Consider the following 27,561-nt stretch of genomic DNA (forward strand, 5'->3'; position numbering starts at 1 on the left):
GAAATAATACAAATAATAAATGGACTATCCCTTTAAACAAGATATGCATATTAAGTTAATGTTAAAACTGATTCTAGAAACATGGCACAAAGTCTTCTCTGATGCATAACAAAATTAAATTAACTTGCCAAAGTGAAGCTCAATGGGTTTTTTTTTTTGGTCACTGGATCGTGTTTTTATACCAGTGGTTGATTTTTTATTACATGATATTCAGTATTCAAATTAAAGATATCCAGCATTCATCATCCGCTTGTATCCCCTGTATGTTTTTACTAGACAGCAAAGTCATTCATTCCCTTTTTCCCAGCAAGTGTAGTGTGATTAAAGAGCATAAACCATCTCGAGATTTGGAATAAATTGTTTTCTACCTTTAGACTCAGATTTTTTTTTCAGATGTCTTTCTAATTGATTTGCTCATGTAAGACATTTTTCTTTATTCAAGTGGCCGGGGATGGAAATGTAATATTACTCATACATGCCCACTGCTCATGTCTATTTTTTTTATATATTAAAATTTGAAGGGTCGTCATTGTCCTTTTGCTGCAATGTTAACGTGACCGAGAAAAATGAGAACATAAATGTGGCCTATACAGTGTAGAACTGGACTTAATAATTTAATTGTCCGGTAAATCGTTAAACCAGGCTAACAAAAAGTATGCACTTACTGTGTAACCATACTTCCGGTCAGCGACACCACATTGCATTTAATTACTCTTATTGTGTAGGTACGCTTACCCGGAAGTAGTACTGCCGACCCAGATGTCTTACATTTGCTATATTTGACAACATTCTATTGGGGAAAAAAAAACAATCATGTAAGATTAAGATCTTGGCGTTGCGAGCGTGTTTTGCGAGGCTAAACACAAAAAACTGTACGTTTGGGGAGAAAACAACGGGTAAAAAAATCCCACGTCTTTTTTTTAACTGATGGACATTTTGTTTTGCGTTGAGCCGCACGTAGCGTTGCCGTTTTCCGCTCGGTCGGTATCGCTCTTTGGTATGGACACTTAACGTCGCTGCATTACAAATTCATCTACAATTTAAATCGCGTGCAGCGGCCCTCGGACGGAGGGGAATTTAACCTTCGGGCCTGTGCTGCAGCCGTACGCGCACAGAAAAACAAAAAGGTGAAAACAATGAGCTTCTTCAGTTTCGGACAAAGTGCGGAGATCGATGTGGTGCTCAACGACGCCGAGACGAGGAAGAAAGCAGAGCACAAAACGGAGGATGGCAAGAAGGACAAGTATTTCCTCTTCTACGATGGAGAAACCGTCAGCGGGAGGGTCAACGTCACACTCAAGAGCCCCGGAAAGAGGCTGGAACACCAAGGCATCAAGATTGAATTTGTCGGACAGATTGGTAAGGAAATGACCCCTCTAGCCATTTGGCAGTCGTGTAGAAAAGAAGTAGCTCCAAAGAAAACCTTATTTAACGCATCCTGAAGCTGCTGTGCCCCGCATCTTTCCAACTTGGTGGGGTTGGAGGACCAAGCCCTGCTGCAAGTAGCATAAACCCCCAAAAGTGGTGTTGCAATTGCATAGATGCCACAAAACGGTACCAATGCATTTAAATAGGAGGATCGTAAAGCATCAACAGCATGCATGGAGCATGTACACCATGGTTAAGTAATGCTACATAAACAATTATTTTCAGAAGTTAAAATCACCTGAGCACGGGGCTCATCAATAATTATAGCTAGCATACGATCATAATAACACGCTAGCACAAACTGGCATGACACAAGTGGAGTAAAAAATGTGCGTGAAAGGAGTAGCAATGTGCTTCTCTCCGTAAAACAATTCAATACTATTCTTGATACATGGCGATACTTTGTTCAATTTGACAGAATTACAATTTCTTTTGATGTGGCACGGCTGTCGTTTTTGACGTTTGCAGTATATCAATAAGCGTGACTGCTATTTAATGTAAAAATCCATTTGGGCTAGGCTGGTAGTGAAGGATTTAAATGATTTGAAAGAAACAACAGATCATAAGGTTTATGAGTGTTAATTTTGATGGTCAACGAGGTGCATTCAAGTACCTTTAACAAAATGGGGTGTCTCAAACGCAGATGAAAAAACTGACCCACTGTCATTGATGCATATACAGTAGACGTCACAGATCCATTATTACTACCTTGTGAGTTATACAAGTCATAAATCCAATTTAAACGGGCTGGTATGAAGCGAGTTTATCAATTAAACACAGGTGATGGCAAAAATTATTTTCGATGCTTTTTTTAGCACAAAAATGACAAAGGAAAAAGAAAATAACCTAGAACGCACACTCAGTTTTACCCAATATGTCATATTTTTTAAACTTTTATTTTGTTGCAGAAAAGTTGACTTAGCAGGCTGATTTTTTTTTTTTTTAATACTATTTTTTTAGTACGGGGAAAAAATAGCTATCCATCTGGGCTTGTATTTTCAGAGCTGTACTACGACAGAGGGAACCACCACGAGTTTGTGTCCCTGGTAAAAGACTTGGCAAGGCCCGGCGAGATGACCCAATCGCAGACGTTCGATTTTGAGTTCACTCACGTGGAAAAGCCCTACGAATCCTACACGGGCCAGAATGTCAAACTCAGGTAAACATTCAGAAAGCGTCGCGACCTGTGAAATGTTTTTGTGGATAACCTGCCTTCTCCGCCTTGTTCACAGGTACTTCCTGCGTGCCACGGTGATCCGAAGGCTTAACGATATCAGCAAAGAGTTGGACATCGTGGTGCACACGCTGAGCACGTATCCCGAACTCAACTCCTCCATTAAAATGGAAGTCGGCATCGAGGACTGTCTGCACATTGAGTTTGAGTACAACAAATCCAAGTGAGACAATTAAAGCTTCTTATTTAGCAGAATTTGGGTCACAGTTTTTGAGCTGGAGCACATCACATTGGGTGGTACCTCGAGTCAGCCGTTCTCAAATGGGGGTACGAGTATCGCTGGGGGTACTTGAAGGAACCTCAGGGGGTACTTGAGATTTTAAATCAAAACAAACATGCAAAAATCCTTTGACATTTTTTTGAATGCTTTACTTGCTTCAGGAAAATATAAGTTCGTGAAACAAATTTTACCTTGAGGAGGTTATTCAATTTTATTATTGTAAAAAAGACAGATTCTCCCCCATACTAGAATGGTTCGACCCACCTGTGCCACCCCTCGTTACCTGTCAAGATAATGATTTATTTTTGGGAACACATCTCTACCACACTTTAGATTGAATATTTATTTTAGAATAAACTGTGGACAAATATTTGTTCATAATTATTTCTTTATGAGAACAGGTCTGACACTTTAAGTTGGTTATTTGTTGTGGACAAATATTTATTCATAATTAAGTTAATGATTTATGTATGTCAGATCTCTTCTGTAACCCCAAAACAAGACACTTTGTTTAATATTTTTCTGTGGACAAATATTTGTTGATAATAATTTATTTTTTGAGAACAGGTCTGACACTTTGTATTGATTATTTTTTGTGGAACTATATGAATAATTGAGTTATATATATATATGAATAATTGAGTTATATATATATATATATATATATATATATATATATATATATATATATATATATATATATATATAGGTTAATCACTTTTTGTGGACCAATAAAAATTGGTTCTAAAGTTTAATCAATCAGACTCTGATGCCATGTTTTAAGTCTTTTTGTTTGTTTGTTTTCAAACCCCAAAATGTTTTGCACTGGTGAAGGGGTACTTGGCTGAAAAGATATTTCACAAGGGGTACATCACTGAAAAAAGTTTGAGAACCACTTCCTTAAGATGTAGTGTTATAACATACTGCTTTTTTTTTTTTTGTCCATATCAGATACCACCTGAAAGACGTAATTGTGGGGAAAATATATTTCCTGCTGGTGAGGATTAAGATAAAGCACATGGAGATCGACATTATTAAGAGGGAGACGACCGGCACGGGCCCCAGCGTGTACCACGAAAACGACACCATTGCCAAGTACGAGATTATGGACGGCGCGCCAGTCAGGGGTAAAAAAAAATAATGATAAAAATCATATATGCTATCGTATATACTATCAGCATTATGTTATAATTGACAGTTTTTTTTAGATTTGAAAACAATAAACACTTTTTTTTTTAACCAGATGTGCAAAAAAAATGTCAGTAAAAGGAAAAACTTCCAATAAAACTCAATTAGTGATCTTAATTTTTTTTTCTCATTTCCCCTAAATCAGGGCTATCAAATATACGGCCTGCGGGCTGGTTCTGGCCCGTAAACCGGTTTAATCCGGTCCATGAGCTGATTTTTTTCAATAAATGGAAAACTTTTTTTTTTTTTATTCATATTAATGCTAATGTTTTATGAATAATGGTGATGGTGTACTATTTTGGACAGTGTTAACTCATTCAGTGCCGTGGACGAGAATTCTCCTCTTTTAAAATAGGAATAAAAGAATAAAATTCTTATCTCTTTTTTATGGAGGGTAGCTAACAGCCTTGACTAGTGCTTATCTAATAATTTGTGAAAATAATACCTACAAATGTGGACTGACCAATAGTATATATTTTTGAAAGAATATAAAATTTTCCCCACCGTCAACATTATTATTAAGTTTTATTTTTATTGCATCTCAGCATGCATTGTGGCATGCAACAGCTAACGTTTGACTGTAGTAAAGGTTATTAAAATTTAAGTGTGTTTATTTGAATGTCTAATTCGTCTTTGACTATTTTAAAGCAGGTAGTTTCTACCTGCTGGTGAATCAGTTAAAAAAAAAGCAGCAAAACGGGTGTTATAACGAAAAATGCAAAGCTGCTTAAGTTGTGACTTTTGATCGATATATTTAAGTTCATCATTTGAAGGGACATTTGCGAGATTTCATTGCGTTGGTGGTTAAATCTTATTTTTTCCCGCCAGGTGAGTCAATCCCCATCCGGTTGTTTCTGGCCGGCTACGACCTGACTCCCACCATGCGAGACATCAATAAGAAGTTCTCGGTGCGCTACTACCTGAACCTGGTGCTGATCGACGAGGAAGAGAGACGATATTTCAAACAGCAGGTAGCCACGAAGCTTGCGTTTTTGCTTTTGTTAAAGTCGCTTTTGCTTTCGGCTTTCTGACAAACGAGGGAAAAGGTTTTGCCACGAGATCGGCACTTGCCTTGCCTGGCCGGGCAACTGGGTCACAGAACATACTGTGATATTTATTTATTATGCGGCACATGTGCTGTCCTCAACGGACGTGCCGCCAGATGACTCACATTGTCGTTCGTTGAAAATGGCGGCAATGTGCCAACTTGATGGACTCAACGGCAGATGGTGGGAGGCATCTATTTAGGGAGGAGGCATTTATTTCTTTCACGGCATTTCAAAATGAAAAAATCTGAATTGTTTGAGCTCTTGCTTCATCGGACCAGAAGACAATTCTTATCTCTGCATTTCAGTCTTTGAATGTAAACAAACAGTATTTTTTGCCCCCGTTTTTCAGTACTTTCCACAAATCATCTTTATACTTAATTTGTGATTTGAAAAGTTTGACCCGACTTATCTGATAGTTTTGTTGACGTCCCCTTTAGCGCAGCTCCATCAAGTAGCATAACGCAACCCCAGCCACTACTGTAGCTTCTATTCTATGCGCCTTATAATGCGGTGTGCCCTGTATAAGAAAACTGTTTTAAAGTAGGCCACTCATTGAAGGTACGCCTTATAATCCGGCGCGTCTTATAGTACGGAGAATACAGTATCGTTTAGGAAACTTTTAGGGTGACTTCCCCTCAAAGCAGGTACGGAATCCAAACTTCCTGCAAGATGCAGGCAAGTTTACGACTACACTATTAACTTTGCTCTCGTATTGCAAGGAAATCACACTGTGGCGGAAAGGGGACGTGGTAAGGAAGAGCATGTCCCACCAGGCCGCCATCGCCTCCCAGCGCTACGAGGGCTCGGCCGCCTCTGAGAGCGCCTTGGAGCAGTGCGCCAAGGGCGACGGCGGTTATGAGCCTAACCTTCCACTGGACCGGGGGTCTCCGTGAGGTCCATCCAAGGGATGAGGATTCAAGGAGACTGGACTTATCCTTCCTTGCTTTGTTTTTGTTTGTTTGTTTCTCGCCAGGAATTAAACGAAATCACCTCACGCATTACGATTCCTCGGATTACCACGCTAACGCCATTCCGTGTGTACTCTTAACGCTTTTACGGCTTAACGTGACTTAGAACTTTGAACGAGCGACATTCCAGTTATGAAGAACTCCGAAATGTGAAGCGCACTCATGTGTCATCCAACGCGTGTGGATGTGTAAATAAGAGCGGTCCGAGTCAGCATTCCGGCGGCGTTATTAGGCCGCCAAGTATTTAGTTTGGTTCGACACGTGCGTGTCCTCCTGCCTCCAAAACACGATTTTAAGTGTTTAAAAGCAAATAAGAGTTAAAGTAGAGCTATTTAGATCTTTTTGCAGAGCGCTTATGACTGATTCATCGTCCCCCAAATTGTCAAATAAATTGATGCCCATGGGATAAAAAGGTTGTCACCCCATTTTTTTTGTGGTGTTATTTATCTTTTCACCCCATACATCTTATAATACACTAAAGATGGTTATGTCGGTACATCACAGTCACAGCGGTTCTTGGTCCTCCAAGCTCAGAACAAAGTCAAATTCCTCTGCAAGGATGAAAAAGAAAACTGCGTTTGCAAACTTTCTACGCCGATGGCTAATTCGTAATGGTCTCAATTACCAGTGGTGAGAGGCTGCACGGAAAGCCTGGACCTGGTGAAGAGCGTGAGGTCTTTCAAAGGGCCCCCCTTGCTCTTTTGTTGCAGGTGGTACCGTTTGAGCTCGGCCAGAGGGAGAAACCGCTTCAACATTCTTTGGTACTGCACGTCCACCTGAGAGCCAGGAACACCCGTAGCATCATCCATCCTCAACCTTCACGCTTAACTATTTGCAGTTGGACTTGTTCTAGTCTTGTTAGCCGCGTAGCTTAGTAAGATACTACAGATAATGGCTAGCTATTCATACAAGATTTTTAAGAGTTTTACTTTCAAAAAATTTGCAATTAGAGATAAAAATAGAAAATTGCCCTTATGTTATACTGGAATGGACAGATTTGTTGTTAAAATTATTTGTCATTGTTTTCTGGGGAGGAATTTTGAGTACCAAAAAAACGAGTGGTATCACTACTTGGTACTTGTACTGAGTTAAGTACTCAGATCGGGATCTGGAAAGAAGTTTCTTCCTAATTTTTTTCCTTCAAGTGTTTGGATAAATGAGGGGCTAAAATGACTGGCACTGAAAAACCTATGGAGTGAGTCATTAATATTTAAAGAATAATTAAAATACCAAAATCCAAAGTAGCCCTCCTTAATTACTACATAATTGTTTTTGTTAAATCACAAAAAAATTGTAAACTGAATCTTGTTTAGGAAGCAGCGATTTTAATGTTTTTTTTTTCAACATTATAAAATGTACAATCTTTTATATTAAAACGTATTTTTTAAATTTTACTTTCATTTTTTCATAATATAAAAGCCTGATTTTTATGTTTTAAAAATCTGTTATAATTGATATTTGTTTGTAGGGTTATGCAGCGATGTCAAACCATACCAGGCAACGTAATTTTTAATTCAAAACATCTGAAAGGTAATCATTTTGAAAAGACACACATATATATAATATAGCTTTTAGATTTTTTATTTTTTTAAATAATGCCCCCACCCAGTAAACTACGGAAACTTATTTTTTCAGATGACTCTCTCTGGCATCAATATAGATGACATATTTGAGATTATTCACTAAAAAGGAGGTTTCAATGTTTGAAATGTAATATTTTATATGTTCCAAAAGAACAAAAAAAATGTTTAGAAGAGCCAAACTTTGAAGAAGTACAACAATGTAAGTCATATTAGAAAATAAAACGTTTTTTTTTCCTCCAAAAATTTCACGATTGGACGTGATAGCTCAATAATTATTTGGTGTTTTTTTTTATTTATTTATTTTTATTATTATTAGTGTAGCATCTAGTAACAAATCCGCTTACCATGCTCCACTTGGGATTGTCTGGCTTGCTGGTGGCATCATAATGAACATCTTTCTTGTCAAATTGAGTGTGGTCAACATATGCTTCCTTTACTATCTGAACAAAGGGAGGAAAAATGACGCTCAAAAACCATGACGTTCAATAAATACAGTAATGCTGTACAGAAGCAAACAAATACTAGCATGGAATCTTACTTTCATGATTCCAGCTATGCCAGGTTCCTTGCAGTTGCTGTGGTAGAAAAAAGCCAATTGGCCCTCTTTCATTTGACGCATGAAGTTTCGTGCCTGAACAAGACAGCAGGACCTCTGCGATTATAGTGCCATCTTTTTTGCAGTATTTTACAAACCAGGAAATAATCTTCTGATGACAAAAAGTCTCTTTGCAGTGCTACCTGATAGTTGCGGACACCATCCCAGCAGCTGGTTTGATCAGGCAAAGCCTTCAGATCCTCAATTCCAAACTGTGGGTTCAATGATAATATAATATGTTTACAAGTAATCTCAGACTAAAGTAGTCATCTCGAACTGTACCTTGACATCAATGCCATTCTCAAAGCGGCTTTCTGGTTCAGACTTCATGAGCCAGTGAGAAGACTGCTCGGTGCTTGTCGCTTCTGCAGAAATTGAAGGCTTCCTCTTGAGGCTCGGCTTCGGAGAAGAACCGACCTCTTCTTCGGCATCCTCATCTGCATTACAAGGAATGAACTTTTAACATAAGGGACAAATTGGTTGGACAGGAGCTTCACTTCAACCTACTTGTATTGATTGTTGGTTTTCTCGCTTTCTTCTTTGGAGGCATTGCTTATCTTCTGTGACAAAGAAACGGTATAAAAGTCATATCAGGGATTTAAGATCCAATTTCATGAGCAGACGAAAGTCATATCAGGGATTTAAGCACCAATTTCATGAGCAGACAGTCAACGTTCAGAGGAGGAGAAAAAGTGTTTTGTTTAATTGGGCCATATCGATGTACGACGTCAACAAGTTACCTATTATAAATTATGAGCACTTCTAGTGTTCAATTTTTTAGGCTTTTCGTAGGTCATATTTTATATTCACTATTTGTTTATAGGTTCAAATCCAAAATATGAAAAGGTGCAGCACGGTACAAACCTCAATAACACTAAAAAGCAAGACTATTTGGGTCTCATATTTGTTAAAAAACAATTTAAAATATTTTTTAAAAATCCATATAAGAAGCTACTTTGATGTTTATTCAGTACAGTATTGACTGAAAATCATCGTCAGTTACGAAAAAAATACTATACTTCCCATTTTGCTCTTATGCGGGAATAAATTATAAACATCTCAATCAAACCTATGTGATGTGGAACGCGTGCTTTTTCTTGGTAAATGTTGGCGCGAATATTTTTTAATGGGTGCAAATAAACCACAAGACATAATACAAACGAGTGCTGGGTTTAAAATTCAGACGTGGAAAGTTAATTAAGCACATAATAGATAAAAGAATGTTGGCCGTACCTTTAATGTCAGTATTATGTCCCGGCAAGCGTCCATTTAAACCCGCGCAAATCTATTACGTCACTTCCCTTTTTCCCCTAGGAGTTTTATAACGGTGATTGGCAAGAGGCTTTTTGCTGTCATCTGCTGGTATGGCGTATATGCCAGATACAAAATCCTCAGTTCTAAAATTCCCATCTCTTGATCAAATCTGTAGCCTTTAAAAAAATGCATAGAAGGTTTAGTTTGCGACTTTGCTAATGTTCAATACTGCGCGAGGTCGTCAACAGAGACGCTTTAAATTCATCACCAGACGGTCGTTGGTGTTCGTTCAAAAACTACATATCCCAGCTGCCTCCGCGGGCGAGCTTGGTATGACGTACTGCAGATTGAGGAAAAACATGGCGGCCTGTTCGCTGAGACTGGTGCGGCTGACAGCGAACATCTGCAGGAGCCGCAGCTTATTCGCTGGTAGAAGTGCACAGGGAAGAGGGATAGCTACGTGCATTGACCGTAAGTCCAGGCAAACGAGCACGTTTAAAATTAGCAACGATCGTCATTTAAATACTCGTTTGTGTGTAAGTGGCAGAAAGTAAGGCTAGTGTCACGCAAGTTTACAATCATCGGTTTATAAAACAATCCAGTCTCATCTAAAATGTCGTCTTACCACATTTGAATGCAAGTTTTGGTCATGTTTGAATGTAACTTTAACTTAAATGTCATAGGAAGATGCGCTCCTTTTTTCATTGGTCGAGAGGCGCACACCCCTCATTAACATTACCCCTCACCACCACCGAAGAAAAAAAATCAATAACGAAACAGAATGATACACGTGCAAATATATCTTTCTGTTAATATCAAATGTGCATATAAAATAACGTCATTGTTAAGGTCTCAGCTCACCTGTTTTCGTTGTTTGGTCATGTGACATTCACAATGTGCGCCGGTGGGCACTTTGACGTCACTTTCAGTCGACGAGACGGTGGTGCTTAAAATGTTTGCAGAGCTGCAATTATTTACAAGCCAGTTACAAGCCACATTTACTGCACTTATACTTTAATAAATGTTTTGAAGAATCATACTTGTCAGAAGGTATTTCAACGCAACACAATTTTGTGAAGTAAATGTTTCTTTTACTTCATCACACTTCTCATTTTCTTCTATTTGTGGACGATTAGTCATTTTTGGCTCATCAGAATGGCGTCTTGTCACGTAACATGAACTATTTCGCGAGTTCAACAGTTTGTCTGATCAAACCGAGCAAGACAATCTCTGCATGCACAGTGCTTAAATGTTTATCTAATCGCCTTGCAACTAACTCATTTTGATCATTTTTCCAGCTTCTCACGGCCTCACAGATGAACAGAAGGAGTTCCAGAAAGTGGCATTTGACTTTGCGGCCAATGAAATGGCTCCGCATATGGCAGAGTGGGACCAAAAGGTTGGTTAAACACCTTCTCAAATAAATGCCTCCCATATCTAGCTCAGTTGCTAATCAAGCCAACAGCATGTAAGCATTCTCTCCTTTTAATTAGTTAAACTTTGTCTATTTTCACCAAAAGGAAGTGTTCCCGGTGGAGACCATGCGCAAGGCGGCCCAGCTTGGCTTCGGGGGAATCTACGTGCAGCCGGATGTGGGCGGATCCGGTTTGTCTCGTCTGGACACATCGGTCATCTTCGAGGCTTTGTCCACGGGATGCGTCAGCACCACCGCCTACATCAGTATCCACAAGTTAGTAGTCTTCAAAATACTCAGATTCTATTGGTCGATACGCAAAATTTCAGATATTACCTCTCAGTCTTTTAATTTATTTTGTAAATATTTTATTGAAGTGTAATATATTCTTATGTTGGAGGTTAAATTTATGTAATGCAATTGTTTGAAGTAAATGGGTCATTTTCTCATACCGACTGTAGCAGACCTTTGTACTTATTTGGTAAAGTATCACTTGAACAAGTCTCATTATTTCATACAAAAAAAAATGAATAAATAAAAGCATGTATCATTTCTGCAGACATTGGCTTAATATCATACAGTACTCAGGGCTGCAATACCAGCATTGTATCAAAAGCACCCTTAGATACAGAGTTGCACATTTAAATTTAAATCAAATTTATGCTCGACAGATCAAAATAGCATTTCCCCCCAAAACACGAATATATCCGTAATTATATATTGATTATATATTAAAGAATGAGATAAATGCCTCTATTACTTAAGGTAAACTGAGAGCATTTTTATCTTTAAAAAGACTCATTAACTCGATGTCATTAACTCGTTGACTCCCAAAGACATATTTTTACGTTTAAGAGCCCAGCTATTTAATCCCAGGTACTTACAGTATTATTTTTTTCATGTTTTTTCCAAGTGTTTGCCAAAAAAAGTGTCTTAAAACTGCTGGACTCTGAAGAAAAAAAAAAAAAAAGTACAAATACTTTTTGAGTTAGAATATGTCCCTAACATGAATTTTGAATGCAGCATGTGCGCCTGGATGATTGACAGCTTTGGCAGCGATGAGCAGCGTCATAAGTTCTGTCCTCAGCTTTGTTCCATGGAGAAGTTTGCCTCTTACTGCCTTACTGAACCCGGTCAGTTACTTGCGATACTCTTCCGAACTGTTGAGATCTACGACTTGGTTATTTGAATGTTTTCTTGTTGATTTCAGGCAGTGGCAGCGATGCGGCGTCACTGTTGACAAGTGCTCGGCGTCAAGGCGACCATTATGTCTTGAATGGTTCCAAGGTAAAACGTTTAATTGGTGTGAAAGGTTTTGTTAAATCGAAGTGAAAAACATGTTTTCATGGTGGTGAGTTTAAAGGTAAACTCTTAAGAGAAAAAAAGGATTCTTAACAATGATTCCGTCTCAGGGAGCAGCCATTTTGGATTTTGGATAATGACATCAGCTCAAGTAGCTCAGGTAATGACCAATCACAGATCAGCTTGCACAATCATGTGACTAAAGTCAGAAAACAGGCGAGCCATGATTGGTCGTTCCCAGAGCCCTGAGCAACTGTGATGTCATTTTCAGTTGACGGAAAGTGGCAAAATGGCTGCCACAAGACGGATAAAATGGGATGGATTATTCTGCTTAATTAATATTCCACAAATGCAATCATAATCAGAATGCTGTTTTTAGAAGAGTGGTGGTGCATACAACATTGTAAAAAAAATTGTGTTTTGACTTTAAGTGAAGCATGAAACAGTTATTCTAATCTATTTCCAAATATGAGCAAACAAGTGCACACAACTCTTTTTTTTGTCCTAATACAAAAAAAAAAATGGCATTAAAAGAACTAACTTTTGGAAACGTAGGTCACGTTATGAAACGTAATAAAATGCCTCGTCAAATTGACCACAAACACAAAAAGGGTGTATTATTTTTTGGTAGTTGAAATCTCACGTTTTTTTTTTTTTACCTTTGTTCAGTGTACCACACCTCTCCTTTCGTGTTATTCCAGGCGTTCATCAGTGGAGGTGGCGATTCTGACATTTACGTGGTCATGTGTCGCACGGGAGCCAGAGGTCCCAAAGGCATCTCGTGCGTCGTTGTGGAAAAAGGAACAGCAGGCCTCAGTTTTGGCAAAAAAGAACAAAAGGTAGCATGGTGTTGTTTTTGTAACGCCGTAGGTGACCGCTAGATGTCAGGGTTGAGCCACTGAGAGTGACTCAATGTCTTTCTCAGGTGGGGTGGAACTCGCAACCCACCAGGGCCGTCATATTCGAGGATTGTGCAGTTCCTGTCAGCAATCTGCTTGGAGTTGAAGGACAAGGTTTCACAATTGCCATGAAAGGACTGAACGGAGGCAGGATTAATATTGGTGAGAGCATACCACATATTGCCCTCATGTACAGCAAAATTGTACTATTTCAAATTTACTCAGAAAATTATTTTTCAGAATTTTGCTCATTTATCATTGGAATGTTGCAAGTATTTTTTTTCCTTATTATAGTAAAAAAAAAAAAAAACTTTTCATGCAAGTACAACTTTGTCTTGCCATTTTACTACGGTTTCCTCAATATTTTTCTTGTAATATTTAGAAAGTTGACATTATGTATAACTATTCTCCTCAAATTAGCACTGTCACGTTATTGTTTTCTTATAATCTGATATATCTGAATGGTAACATTTCAAATGTATTCACATAAATTTAGGCTTTTTTCCTCCTCATGAAAAACATCTGTCAAAAATGACTTTTCTCTTATATTTCCACCCCATGTTAACATTTTGTCTTTGATTATGAAGAATTAACGTACCTTTGAACAGCTTCGTGTTCTCTTGGTGCGGCCCACGCCTCGGTCCAGCTGGCTCGGGACCACCTGTTGGTGCGGAAGCAGTTTGGGGAGACGCTCTCCAGCAATCAGGTCAGTCTTACCGAACGTCCGTTTCTCGCATTTTGTGATTTTAACGTCCTTTCTCTCATGCACGTGCAGTTCCTTCAGTTCAAACTGGCAGAAATGGCCACCGATTTGGTGGCGTCTCGCCTTTTGGTACGGCAGGCCGCCGTGGCGCTCCAGGAGGAGCGAGCGGACGCCGTGCAGCTTTGCGCCATGGCCAAGCTCTTTGCCACGGACCGCTGCTTCGATGTGAGTTACATTCCGAGCCGGGTAAAATAGAAAAATATATTGGACTGGATACAATAATAAATCAAAATCGACATCCACATGCATTGGATGCAGCGCAGCCAAGAGAAATGATTCTGAAGAAACAAACGATTAAACTTAGGTAGTAAATTCAGTTCCCGTTTCAGTCTGCATTTTCTGTACCCGCTTCAGATCTGCAACCAGGCTCTCCAGATGCACGGCGGCTACGGCTACCTGAAGGACTACGCCGTGCAGCAGTTTGTGCGCGACATCCGCGTGCATCAGATCTTAGAAGGTCAGTACGTCAGCACGGTTGCCCCCGATGCTCCCGATGTTCATAAATTGGACGTTTCTCCACAGGGACCAACGAGGTGATGAGGATGATCATTTCACGCGGTCTTCTGACCGAGTCCTGATACGAGACCTGGAAACAGAGACTGCCATTTTGTGTTACTGTGTGACATTACATTGGAAGGAACCAGGAACCTTTGAGGTTGGGGTCGAATCAGAAGAACTTGGTCTGGAAAAGGCAGATATTCTGCGGTGAATTTAAATGAGTACTGTCGCTTTGCGAGGAGTTTTTGTTACTGTAGCACATTAGCATCTTAGGGATTAGTCACTTTGTATCACATAATTGTCATCTAATTTGTGTACTCAAGTGGCCTTGTCCAGCCTTTATATCATTTTTTTTTTCCTGTTATTGAATACAGTGTGTATGTTACGTATGAAAACAGAATTATATGTGATGGCAACACTCCAAATAAATTCTTAGGCATTGTCAAGGACTCTGTTCAGTGAAATAAAAGGGTCTCCAGCTGGGAAGCAAAGAGTGGAATAATTGTGTTGAGTGTTTGTATTATCTGGCTCACAAGTGGAAATGAAAAAGAAAACACTCGAGGAAGGTGTTACTGTGATGTAATTAGCAGAAATGCTAACAGTTTGTGTAGCTTTATATCCTATTTGCGGGATGCCGTGACTTTACTGCCTCTTACGGGTCATTTTTGGTACTACAACACCTCTGGTAGAGGACAAGAGAAGTAAACAACAAAAATAAGCCTATTTTGATCGTCCGCTTTGAAAATGGAGGAAATATAACCGAATCGTGTATTCCTGGTAACAAAAAGATATGCTGAAACTGACCAAATAGTATATTAATTAGTTTCCCGCATCTTTAATCCTGTGAAGGATTAATGAAGGGGCTGGTACACAAGTCACGGAGCACAATAAAGCAAACCTCTTTTTTTTTTTTTTATTTGTAAAATAACTGCCCACCATCCAAACTGTAGTTCAAATGCTACATGTAGCTGCTCACTGTTAAATAACACCATATGTATACATAATTTTTTCAGTAGTATAAATCCCACTACACAACCAGCGGAAAGCACGGGCCTCATAAATTAACTGGCATTAATCACCGAAGAAAAGTCCAGCACCATCAACTATGTTCACTATTTTTCTTTTTGCTTACATTCTGTCTACCATCTCAGGCAGCATTTCCAATGCTGACCATTGAATTTTATAGAACCTGAATAGTATTTTTTTTTTTTTACGTTCCTCTTACCGGATTTTCCTTTTCTAAGCCTGAGAAACATCGACGACAATGTGCCTGAAAACTACACAAGCTAAGCAGTTTGCTCTTCAGAAAACTAAAAACCTCTGCAGTGAAAATCGAAAATGTCAGTAGTCTGAATAAACAGAATGTCCTTGCAGGAGGTCACAGAGAAGTCCCAATTACAAGGCAGAAAAAGGTTGGAGCCCGCCCTCTCCTTCCTGTCCAATCACAGGCTACACCAGCGAGCCCGCTTGGCTCTGCGCAGGCACCATGACGGCCACCGTGCCCGCCCGGGTCAGCGTGGACGACGAGCTGGCCCGCGGGGATGCCGCGAAGGTGGGCGGCGTCTGAGGCTGAGCCCCCTCCGTCCTGGCGGGGGGCATGCGGACCACCTGGGGCGGGCCCCCGTTGGCCACGGGGGGGCGCTTGTGTTTCCGCGACGGCGTCCCGGCCGCGTTGTAACCCGGCAGCCCGCGCAGGGTGTTGGCCTCGCCCGGGCGCAGCTGGTAGGCGTTGATTACGGAACCCGCGTCGGTGGTGGACGAAGGCGAGTAGGGGTAGTGGAAGGCGGGCTGGCGGTGGTGATGGTGGTCTCCGGGCCGAGGGCTGGTGGCGATGGACGACAGCGTGCCGTTTTTAGAGACGATGTCCGAGCCCGTGTTGCTCTTGGCCCACGACACTCGCTTCGGTGCCTGGGCGTCTTCCCTGACCGACAGCAAAAAAACTATTTCATAGGCTGGCTCCTGCTGCTATGCGCATATTGGCCACTAGGAAGCAGTATAATATAGACATAAAATAAAGTGGAACCCGGCTATTCACGGGAGATAGGCCAGCAAATAGCACAAATCTGCTTGCGCATTTGAAGCCCATTATTAATATATAAAGAGTGGAAAAATCTAAACGTCTTTTTAATGATGCTAAACGTTGGTAAATACACACCGTATAACAACAAATAAAAAACTAATAATAAAAATAACATAACAAAAACAAAAAGTCTGCTAACTACTAAATCAATAGGTGGTGCTTTAACCACTTTGTTATAATTTTACAATATGGTAATTGCTCAGTAAAATAGAATACGTCTAGCGATACCACTGGAAATGTAATTCCAAAGTTTTACAAATCAAACTCCTTTGAAGGGGTTTGTCAAATTTTGGCCAATTTTCACAATTTGCCCAGTCGTAAAATATGAAAAACTTCTCACTTGATCTCATTGGCTGTCTCCTCCTCAGTGTCCCGTCTCCTCCTCAGGACGAATATAAGGAAAAGCACCATGGCAACAAGTCCTACCATGGAGCCCAGCGTGGCCGCCGCTATCATGCCCGCGTTGGAAGCTACACGACAGCAACACAATGTGTAAATCACACCTGCTGATTGGAGTGGCGTGTGTGATTGGGTTGGCGTGTGTGTGCACCCACAGGTGATAACCTCCAGGTTAATGGAGCAGCTGTCTGAACCGGCTGTGTTGCTGGCTCGGCAGATGTACTTTCCCGACATGCTTTTGGTCAGGTTGCTCAGCCGCAGGGTGCCTTGTCTCTCATCTGCAAACCAGAATCACATCAGTTAGCATGATAATGCCATCTAGGGGACATAACTGTTAATTGCACTCTCCTCCCCTGCGTTCCTCAAATGTGAGATAATAAACATGATAGTAGATTATAGCCTAGGATTAAACCCCTTAGCTGTCTTTGTTTTAGTGTTACACTTATATCATTGTGTTATGTTTCAATTGCAGTGTAGCTGGAGAAACACAAACATGGTGTTAACTTTAAGTGTAAGTACTAAAACAGAAAAAAAAGGTGTGAGTGCAGACAAGAGTAGACCAGCGCCTGAAGAATGACGGACCAGAAAAAAAAAGTCAAATGTCGCCCTCTGGTGGTGGCGGAAGGTTGGGCAAAAATACACAGACGAACTGAAGATTACAATTTCATCTTCGACTGACCATGAGGGAAAGAGGGCGGGGCTCTGACGAATGTCAGACCAGCAAAAAAAAAAAAGTAAATTGCCCACCTCTGGTCTATTGTTGTTTCCATTTTGTTTTCTACCTTGCATACAAGGACTTTGTAGGTTATCTCTAATTTGTCAAAAGATAGACAAAAAAATGTCCACTAAAGTGGACCCAAATAAAAAGAATGTGTCTCAAGACAATCAAGTAAAATTGGACTAAAACCTCGTTTTTGGACCTCTAAATTACCCACAAAAAAAGGGGATCAAAATGCACTTTCTAAACCGAAAAAAACAAAGTTTGTAGTTTTTGCTCTCATACAGGAAGTAGTCACACCGCTGTGTCATGACACCAGCATTGTGCGCATACGACACTTGTGTTGACTCATTAGTTACTGTTTCCTGCCATTAATCCGCTTTTTAATCCACCTCTGGTGGCTTTCCAACAGCCACTTTGGCAGCACGCGTACGCACGCCGCACTCCATCGCACGAGCGTGTTTGCCGGCCAGATTTTCTTCTCATATTTTTGCACACAAAGGTCGCGACACTGGCGAGTGTGTCCGCCGCCGTGCTTTCACAGTATTACCATTCAACAAAATCTGTTGTAGCAGCTGCCATTAAAATGCCGCCATTAAAAAAAAAAAGAAAAAAAAAACAGTTAAGAAGGACAAATCCTCCTGCGATTCAATCTTCAAAAAACACATTGAAACATGTTGTCATCTTGTGCTGTTTTTGGAAAACATGCTTTGTGGAATTGGAATAAATAATGACCCCTAGTTGACAGAGACGGAAATATCAATATTGATTCCACTTGTCTGGCCACCTGAGGACAATGGTTTTAAAAAAATGGGGGTACGAGTACCCCTAGTGGCACATGAAGGCACTTCAAGAGGCAGCTGAGATTTTAACAGACTTTCTGCAGGTATCAGCAAATCTAATTGAATGCTTTTCAATACCATGACAGGAAAAGTACATGCTTATTTTCAAATTAAGAGCAAATGGACTGGAACGTGAAGCATCTTTTTGCTCAGTTGTGCTATTGTGACTTTTGCAAAATATTGTGCGCCTTTATTTCAATAAATTTTATAGGGATGCACATTGTCATTTGTTAGTTCATCGGGACTTGGCTGAAAATGCTTCTCGCAGGGGCTACATACGTCAATTATTACACGCACGTGCATACATTGTGTCCAAAAAGAAATTCGCAGATTGAAGTTTGAGTCAAAAATGTTCCATTATTTGTAATTTCACAGTAGTTTATGAATGCTAATGACACAAAAAACTCTGCTTAGCAACAAGTGACAAATATGTTAACATCTCACCTAGATGATTACCAAATGTATTCATAAATGAATAACTAATAATTTATCGCATTAAAATGTATATTGTGGGCAAGTGTGTTTGTGTATGCTGACACACAAACAAACACACACACACACGCTTGCCTACAATTATAAATATCTTGTTTTCAGTGAGCATCAAACATTCTTACAAAAAAAATGTATCTCTAACACTTGGCAGCCAATCAGCAAGCTGGCCCTAAACCTAGTAGGATATCAAACTGTCTAGTGTACAGAATCACAATCTAACACAAGATTTTATATTTAATACAGATCGAATGGCAATGACACACTAACACAAGACACATGATAGTAAACAGGAAAAGAGTTAAAGGAGAAAATTGAACCATTTTTTTCACATAATGGTGGCAAAAAAAAAATCAATAAATCAATACGAAGCCTTAATATTGTGATCTGAGCAATTTTTCTCCTTTAAAATCTTCGGATTTAGGATGAAGGGATGAATGAAGTGAAACCCTTACCCATAAACCCCAGGACCAGTATGGGCTGAGGGCATGGCCTCCATTCTTTTTTTGTATGTGTGTGAATTAGATGTTATCCGGGAAAGAAACAGAAGAGAGAAGAAAATAATGACCAAGAATGAACTGAAACTGCGTGACGTACAGGACGAGGAGAGTTAGCGATGTTCTCAGGCCCAAATCCAACTTAGGGCTCTTAGAGGGGCTGATCAAGTAATGACATGGGGGATGTTAGATTAGGCACAAAACAGGAAAAGAGAACAGAGAGGGGGGGGGGGGGGGGGGGGGGGGTGATCGGTTGAAAAAAGATGAGCTGGAAAGCTCCGGTATCAAAGAAGAATCCATTAAATTGCGGCTAAAAATGATGACAGCAAGTGTTGTCGTATTCACGTTTGTAACCAAAATAACCGACAATGTCAATCAGCGGAAGTAGCTTGCATTAGCGAAACCGAAAGATTTTAGCGTCATCAGGAGATGAACCTTGCAAATCGATCGATGCTAAGTCCTCTTGTGCAGAAACAGATGGCCGCAAATAGCGACGCAACAACAGACTTAAAAGTATTTTTTTTCTTCATTATTTCCGCTTTCAGTGCTGGTACCGTGGAACCTGCAACACTCCTCCTATTTATTTGGATTTGGGGGAAAATAATAAATAAATGACATAGAAAAGAGGAATAAACTATTCTGAAGGCCGAAAAGGTCATGTTAGGAAACATGAACTCATTCACTGCCATTGACGGATAAAGACGTCAAAGATCCATTTTTACTGGGATGGCAGTGCATGGCTCCATTTAAAACAAACAAAGAAAAGAGTAAGTTTACCTGTCAACCCATGTGACGAAAACAATTGCATACATTGGCTATGTAAATAAATAAATACAAAAAAAAAGTTATTTTATGCACTTTGTGATCTTAACACTAGAACACAATGGAAAACTCATTTGACAGGCTGGAAAAAAACTCACATGCGCCATCATATGGTTTTCCAACAAAAAGCTATGGAAAAAAAAAAAAAGAAAAAAAAATTGTGGCCATGGCAATCTTAAAACCCTATTTTTAGGCTAGCAAAAATGAGCATGAGCTAGGAGGGGTTGACTTTTAAATAACACAATTTTTAAATCAAATGCTATCGGAAAACATAGACAAGTAACATCAAAATTCTCACTGCCATATATTCTTTTTAATATGCAAAGAAAACAAGTTCTATGAATTAGATTGCACCACACTGCCCCCAAGAGGCTGACACACACACAGCAGGTATTCATTTAATTTGTTCATTGTTCTGGTTGGAAGCATCAGGGTTTTGTTACCATGACAACTGAAAAAGCAAGCAGATTTATTGTTAGCGACTTAATTACTTTTCTGAACTTGTCTTATATAACAGATCTCCTGGAGACACTGGGACAACGAGTCCACACTATGAAAAGAAACCACAGGGCACCCAGATCAAAAAGCGAAGCGCGGAGAGTCTGCTGTGGGAATTTTGAGTCGTTTACTATACAATCATTAGAACCTTTTTCCAGGGGGATTTGTTATTTACCAAACACAGTACTTTTTTATTTTGTCTGGGACATTATGATGATGAAGATGATGATGATGATGATGATGTAAGGGTGTTGAGTCAGCTATGGTGTGTTGGGGTCAGTGGCGAGGTGCATGACATTTGGGCCAGCACGGCAACAGCCTTGCACATCATGTTTGCTTTTGCCTGGACACATGCGTGATGTCATTGCTCACTACAAGACACACGAACGCAACATTGACACAACATTTGTGGTTTTGCACTCATTTTAGAGTTAGTCAATTTAAAAAGTTTATATTTTACACTTTCAAAAGTGGTATTTTGAGTTTACCGTAATGTTAGCCAATTCTACATGAGATTAGAATAATGAAAAAAAATCAAACCCAGAGGAAACCGGGGAAAACCCACACAGGCACGGGAAGAACATGCAAACTCTACACAGGAAGACCGGAGCCAGAATTGAACCTGCAACCTCTGAACCCCTAATAGTAAATATACAAATACTTATAATTATATGCATATAAAATGAGTAAAATAACACTATTTTGGTCCCTTAACACTTAATACTAATACTTAATAAAAATATGAATTAAAGGCAGAACATGTAGTGTCTGTACAAGAAAATAAAATGCCTTCCACATAATTTTTACAGTTTTTTAGCCAATGAATGGCACATTACTGGTAGTGTAATAACTAAGTGGATGTTGAAATGTGACGTGTTGTCACCACCTGGGTGAAATTTCAGCTCCCTAGTGCTTTCTTTCGATGCTTTCCCTATGATGTGAAACGCCTTTGATGTCAAAATCAAAGTATTGGACAACATACTGCACAAGGATTAAAAAAAAGTGAATATCAGGTGGGCTAAGCCCTAATTAATGTATAATCAAATACATGACAATATGTAGCATAGTATTACAATTTCATTTTTTAATTTTAATTCAAAACTTGTACAACTAAATCCTCCTGAGACCCTCGTGTCCACCGTTGTGTCCAATTTGTCCTCTGCTGAACACAGTAGGACCCACTTGGCTAGCATGAATCAAAACAAAACCTGTAAACCAAAAACAAACGTCCACTACTGTGGACACAAACGAATAGGCCGTGTCCAAGGAGGACATAGTAAACAGACATAAAATACAGTAAACGCCACCACATTTATTTATTTTTAGGCTCTATATTTTTAGTGGCATATTTTTGCTACTGCAAGTTTGATTTAAAAGCCCGTGAGCCAAATGCGTAAATAAAAACAAAGCCAGTGAAGTGAGCCAAGAAAGGAGCCCAAAGCGCTCTAATTATCATGTCCATTTGTTTAATCCTCTCAGAGAGTGTGTGCTTTTCCTACATCCTGAACGTTATATAAGCTTAACTTCAAATTTGACGTCAAGCCTGCTTTTTATGCGGCGATATTTTGAAGTGTGCGTCAACAATTTATTGTGGCTTTTTGGGGGGAAATAATCCTGGAATTTTGATGTGAATCTCTTTGTTGTCTGCATCATAGCGGGATGACAGTGAATCCTGCAACGTGAAATTCTCTTTTTTTTTTCTCTCTTCTTTTTTTTTAATTATTTACAATCCACAGTCTAGCCGCTCTTTTTCACATATGATCCTCTTAAGTCACACACACACTCACAAAAAAAAAAAAAAAGGTTGACAGTTCCCCACTGTGCTCTTCTGCTCTCTAAATTCAGCAAACAACTGCCCGACCAATCGCCGCGCGGCGTTTTGGAACCACATGACTAGTTTGTTTACAGGCCGTGCAGAGATGAATCACCATCACGTTGGGCCGTTTTGGGGGAAAGTGACCTTTTTTTTTGTTTTAATAGAACAAACAAATAAACAATCAAAAACGAACTCCATGAGTTATTTTTAAGACTCCATGGGTCCCTTGAGTGTCACGTGGAAAAAAAAATATTCGTATTATGACAATGGCTGACATTCAATTGTGCAAAACATTTGTGTTCAATCCTTATAGGGTTTTTTTTAAAATATTTATTTTGGAACATTTTATTTGGATCATTCTGCAAGCATTTATTCTTTTAATTTTCCTTCACATAGTAATATTAAGTATTTTTTAGGAAGGAAAAAAAAAGTTGTGTCATTCAAAACTATTATAACAGGTGTCCCAATAGTTTTGCACACACAATAACGATTTGTTTCTCTTGTCCATGCGTGATAAATACTCACTCTGCATTGGCGAAAAAAAGACCTCCTGCATGGGGGCCGTCTTGGTCCACTTGTACTGAGGGACGGGCTTCCCGTGAGAAGATTTGCAGCTCAGAGTCACGTTGCCGTTGACGACGGGCTCGCCCGTCATGGTGCACGCAGGAGGGGACGGCGGGACTGTCAAGACAACATGACAGTTAAGAAGATACTCAAGGATTAAATGTATCATCAAAAGCTTTTTTTTTTCTTTTTTTAAGGGAATTTCCATGTGCATCCCATGGTGCATTCAAGCACATGCCTGTGTTAATTTGCAGTTCAATGTTAATCGTTAGATACTATATATATGTGTGTGTGTGTGTGTGTGTGTTTGTATTAATCTAAAATAGAAATACATTCACATTTGCATATTTTCCAAAACAATATAGTATGTGTGTGTGTGTATATATATATATATATATATATATATATATATATATATATATATATATATACACAGAGCTCTTTATTTTTCCCCACACGGAAGTAGCAGTGTGGTTACTTGTGTGGCGAAACGTGTGATGAAACATAACCTTTACGTGGTGATGCTGAGGGTGCGTTACCTTTGACATTAAGGCGCATCTGTCCGGAAATGCCAGTGCCCCCAGGTATGATGACGTCGCACACGTAACGCCCCGAGTCCGTCTCCTGCGTGTTGTTGATGAAGATGGAGAGGTTGGCGGAGGGCATGGCGGAGCTGAAGCCCGCCCGCTTGCTGAAGTCGTTCTGGCCGTGGCCCACTTCCCCCGAGCTGAAGTTGATCACCTTTATAGACATGGCAAAAACAAGAAAACGGTCTTCATTCGTTTTTTTTGTAAATGCTCGCGAAAAAGTGCCATTTCAAATGGGGACTTATTGACTATATACATCTTTGTTGTAACAGGCAAATAGCATGTCTTAAAAAGTTGAATGAAAAATGAAAGAGGAAGTAAACCACAAAAATGTATTTACAATAATATGTGAATCTGTAAAATATATATATATATATATATATATATATATATATATATATATATATATATATATATATATATATATATATATATATATATATATATATATATAAAACAACAACAGCAATAAAAAAAATATAATAATAAATAAAAAACTAATATATATATATATATATATATATATATATATATATATATATATAAAATAAAAATAAAAAAATCATCAACTGAATCATGCTCTATGCAAGCCCCACTAGCCTAAACATGGAATCAAATGTGCATTTGTGTAATTTAAATTAAGCAGCGAATTATACACTTTTTTTAAATCCAAGTCAGGGGGCGGCCATTTTGCCTCTTGCTCTCGCTCAGGTAACAACCAATCACGGCTCAGCTTGTGGATGTCACATGAACTAACAAAAATGAGTGAGCTATGATTGGTTGTTACCTGAGCAACTCTGATCTCTTTTTAAGGTGACGGCCAGTATCAAAATGGCTGCCATATGAGAATGCTAAACATAAATAATTGGGTAAATATTTTAGATTCCATGAATGCAAGATTAATCGAAATTTTCTGTTTTAACTATTGGCGCCACATTGATCATATTTCTGTAAAACATTTTTTTTTTGCATTGCCTTCTTCAGAATAAAACAGTAAAAAAAAAATCCCAATGTTAGCAGGATTTCATAAAGTTAACTGAAAATAACACAGTTGTAAATGTATTTATCGGCCACAGGATTTTTAAAACAGGCCCATATCAATATTTGCCAAAATGCCAAATATAGGCGCCGATTATCGTAATCCGTATTCAAAAGTTATCCTATTAAATAATAAATATTCGAATGACATATTAGTTAATTAGTCAAATGATGGAGATGCATAGCGCATAGCCTACATTTTAATTGCATTGGCTGTTGGGCATATTCGCTTGTGCAGATTAAGCATATAAGCAGAAATGGACGACCATCATAAAGATAATCCTGATGTGTGCAGATGGCAAGCGACGACTTTTCTGATTTTCTCTGCGAGATAAGCCGCCGGGCATCAGACACTGAAACTGTTTAGATTATATTAATCACGCCAAGACTCACGCACACTCAACACACAGAGACAGACAGTATGCGTTCATATTTACACTGCAGATGAAATATGTCATTAGGTTCACTTGCTCCCCGAATGAATTAGGCCTGACACGTGTTGCGATAAGCTTGATTTTAACAGAGCATCTTTATGATCTGACACATCTAAGATGGCCTTCACGGACATAAAAATCCAAGTATGTCTGTAAAGGTATCGTACAAGTACAATTCAGAACCTCTCAAATCTTCTCTAAGCTCATCAGTACATCACTAGTATTTATCATTCTATGCAGAAGATAAAGAGTATATGACTGTTGGATTGTCTGCCGACAACAGTGTTCCCTCGCTACATGCTAAATACATAATTTAAGATGCATAATATCTTCCTCATATGTATACGGTCAATCTAATTTGTAATTAGATCAAAATGTAAGTCTATTCATTTATTAACGGTTCATTATTACTGCCCTTAATGCTCTATTATTCTTTTGTTTTTGTTTTGTTAAGCCTTACTGTCAACTGAAAATAACATCACCTGTGCTCAAGGCTCATCTGTTTTCCGGGTTTGGTCATGTGACGAGCGGAGCCGGAATTGGTTTAAGGTAACATGAAAAATGATTATCAAATAATCGGACGCGATAACTTTTTCCTGCGAAAAATGCCTGAATACATTTAGTGTCCCGTCAACGGTCTGAAATATGTCAATGAAAACTAAACATGCATTTTTGTGAAACTATGATTTCGATTCTACTTATTGTTTATTTCAAAACTGTCTATTCTATCTATTGTTTGTATTATTAATATGACCTAATTGGAGCAGTGTTCCCAATTTTGTTGTATACTTGTGTACAATGAAAATAAATACTATTCTAATCTAATTAGCATTAAGCTAGCAAGACAGTTTGCTGTTTTTAACTCTTGTGCAGTAATTTGAACCATTTTGAGTCATTTTTCTTCCACATGATTCTCACAGTATTTTAGCCAAAGAATTCCGCACTCCCAGTTGTGTGATAATTAAACAACTTTTTTCTCATGATTTGAGCCTTGCGGTTTATAATCCAGTGCAGTCTATCTGCAGTTTAGGGGGCAAATGTAAAGCTGGTGTTACCATTGTGAATGTGAATGGATGTGTTCAAAAAGTCACCATCTGGGCAAAATTTCAGCTCCCCAGTGTCCACTTTAACGGCTTTGCTTTGATGGGTTCACTTCTGTCGTTCCGTATGTCTGATATTTTGAATAAATGTGTAATTTTACCTGTATTATTGTACTTGTATTTGTTTACTTTTGTTCTGCTCTTACTACTATATCATAAAACTATTAGATGCGGTTAATTCCCCTTGGACAGTTCCACGATGACCTCCCTTCACCGTGTCGTCTTTAATCCCACTAAACATGTTCGCCATCGTCAAGTCCAGTGGAGGTCAGCGCCTGGTCAACTTGCACAATGACAAGCTTTTGTGTGCGTCTGTTTCCAGCTTCCATCTCACCTGTTTGGACTCGTTCCCGGTGAAGTGCCAAATGACAGTGTTTTTGGAAATATCCGAGCTGGGGCTGTACCAGGCTTGCAGCACCACCATCTGGCCCTTCACCACCTCCATCTCCTCTCGCGGGATTTCCACCTTTTGGCTGTCACCTGTGATTGCGGCACAACACATATTGCAGATATTTGCATTTTTCTTGTTTTTTTCAAATATAGCTGTCATTGGCAGTGAAACTGGATCTTCGACTGCCATAGACGTCATTGGTAGTGAATGAGTTACGTACGGTCAGTTCCCCCAAAATTAGGTACATATTTTGTAATAATGTTTATTTTTAGTTTCACAATATTTCCTGCGGCTCATTTGAGTATGTTAAATTTGTTGTTACGATGTATTATTTATTTAGTTGTTCCTATTGTGAATGTGATTTCAAGTGGTGCACAACTGCTTTGCAAGACAGCTGTATTTAAATAATCAATTCTAATAATTAGCACAAAAAAGAAATATATATATATATATATATATATATATATATATATATATATATATATATATATATATATATAAAGTTAAATATAACAGAACTGTGCTTAACAAATGTACTGTTCTGGGTAAAACAAAAATAAATGTTTAAGACAATGCAATGTTTAAACTGAATTCAGTGAGTCCTGTGTGTATCATTCATACGCTGCTGGATTTGTGATTAAAGTTGATCAGAATTATAGGAATAAGACAAGGACATTTTCAGAATAAATGTGACTTGAAAAAAAAGCCAACAAAGAAGAACGTAACAAAAGACCAAATAAAAAGGCTTGGCAGTGATTTAATTTGTCGATTTGAGCTATTTACAAATCTACATGTTTTTTTTTTCAAATTAACACATCACTACAAACATAAAGATAGCGACAAAGAATGACCCCACATCCTCCCAAATAAGTAAAAAAAAAAAAGATAAAT

The 27,561-nt window shown here is 38.9% G+C and overlaps 4 protein-coding genes across 7 annotated transcripts in view; 2 read left to right on the forward strand and 2 right to left on the reverse strand.

Annotated features, from left to right (window-relative positions):
• The first annotated feature begins 749 nt into the window (after window positions 1-749).
• Window positions 750-6,117, forward strand: LOC148415486 (vacuolar protein sorting-associated protein 26B-like). Its single transcript, XM_088427455.1, has 6 exons — window positions 750-1,359; window positions 2,431-2,587; window positions 2,661-2,825; window positions 3,834-4,009; window positions 4,899-5,041; window positions 5,839-6,117. Exons 1-6 carry the CDS (start codon window positions 1,137-1,139, stop codon window positions 6,010-6,012), a joined length of 1,038 nt encoding a protein of 345 aa, XP_088283581.1. The 5' UTR covers window positions 750-1,136; the 3' UTR covers window positions 6,013-6,117.
• thyn1 (thymocyte nuclear protein 1) lies at window positions 5,314-10,413 on the reverse strand. 2 transcript variants are annotated; one of them, XM_088427458.1, is made up of 8 exons: window positions 10,381-10,413; window positions 8,773-8,825; window positions 8,548-8,702; window positions 8,409-8,477; window positions 8,209-8,301; window positions 8,015-8,110; window positions 6,713-6,863; window positions 5,314-6,638 (listed from the first exon to the last, which is right to left on the reverse strand). In XM_088427458.1, the coding sequence occupies exons 2-8, from the start codon at window positions 8,813-8,815 to the stop codon at window positions 6,592-6,594; spliced, it is 654 nt and encodes a 217-aa protein (XP_088283584.1). In that variant the 5' UTR covers window positions 8,816-8,825; window positions 10,381-10,413; the 3' UTR covers window positions 5,314-6,591. The 2 variants fall into 2 exon arrangements, with proteins under 2 accessions (XP_088283584.1, XP_088283582.1); XM_088427456.1 differs by lacking the exon at window positions 10,381-10,413 and adding an exon at window positions 9,499-9,555.
• Window positions 9,841-14,886, forward strand: acad8 (acyl-CoA dehydrogenase family, member 8). The gene is made up of 11 exons (XM_088427454.1): window positions 9,841-9,990; window positions 10,818-10,918; window positions 11,040-11,209; window positions 11,957-12,066; window positions 12,144-12,220; window positions 12,937-13,074; window positions 13,161-13,296; window positions 13,743-13,840; window positions 13,910-14,062; window positions 14,252-14,354; window positions 14,420-14,886. The coding sequence occupies exons 1-11, from the start codon at window positions 9,852-9,854 to the stop codon at window positions 14,473-14,475; spliced, it is 1,281 nt and encodes a 426-aa protein (XP_088283580.1). The 5' UTR covers window positions 9,841-9,851; the 3' UTR covers window positions 14,476-14,886.
• A 448-nt stretch (window positions 14,887-15,334) lies between these two features.
• The window catches only part of esamb (endothelial cell adhesion molecule b), a 50,132-nt gene continuing 37,905 nt past the window's right edge, over window positions 15,335-27,561 (reverse strand). For 2 of the 3 annotated variants that reach the window (XM_088427644.1, XM_088427645.1), the window contains exons 2-7: window positions 26,614-26,759; window positions 23,660-23,861; window positions 23,082-23,237; window positions 17,030-17,152; window positions 16,816-16,945; window positions 15,335-16,316 (exon numbers count right to left, since the gene is read on the reverse strand). In XM_088427644.1, the coding sequence (XP_088283770.1) occupies window positions 15,845-16,316; window positions 16,816-16,945; window positions 17,030-17,152; window positions 23,082-23,237; window positions 23,660-23,861; window positions 26,614-26,759 (1,229 nt within the window). In that variant the 3' untranslated portion in view covers window positions 15,335-15,844. Of the gene's footprint in view, window positions 16,317-16,815; window positions 16,946-17,029; window positions 17,153-19,378; window positions 19,424-23,081; window positions 23,238-23,659; window positions 23,862-26,613; window positions 26,760-27,561 lie in introns of all 3 variants that reach the window. The other variant, XM_088427646.1, reaches the window with a different exon arrangement.

The sequence above is a fragment of the Hippichthys cyanospilos genome, chromosome 11 (genome assembly GCF_059441005.1).
Source record: "Hippichthys cyanospilos isolate Australia breed blue-spotted pipefish chromosome 11, RoL_Hcya_1.0, whole genome shotgun sequence".
NCBI classification, from domain to species: domain Eukaryota; kingdom Metazoa; phylum Chordata; class Actinopteri; order Syngnathiformes; family Syngnathidae; genus Hippichthys; species Hippichthys cyanospilos.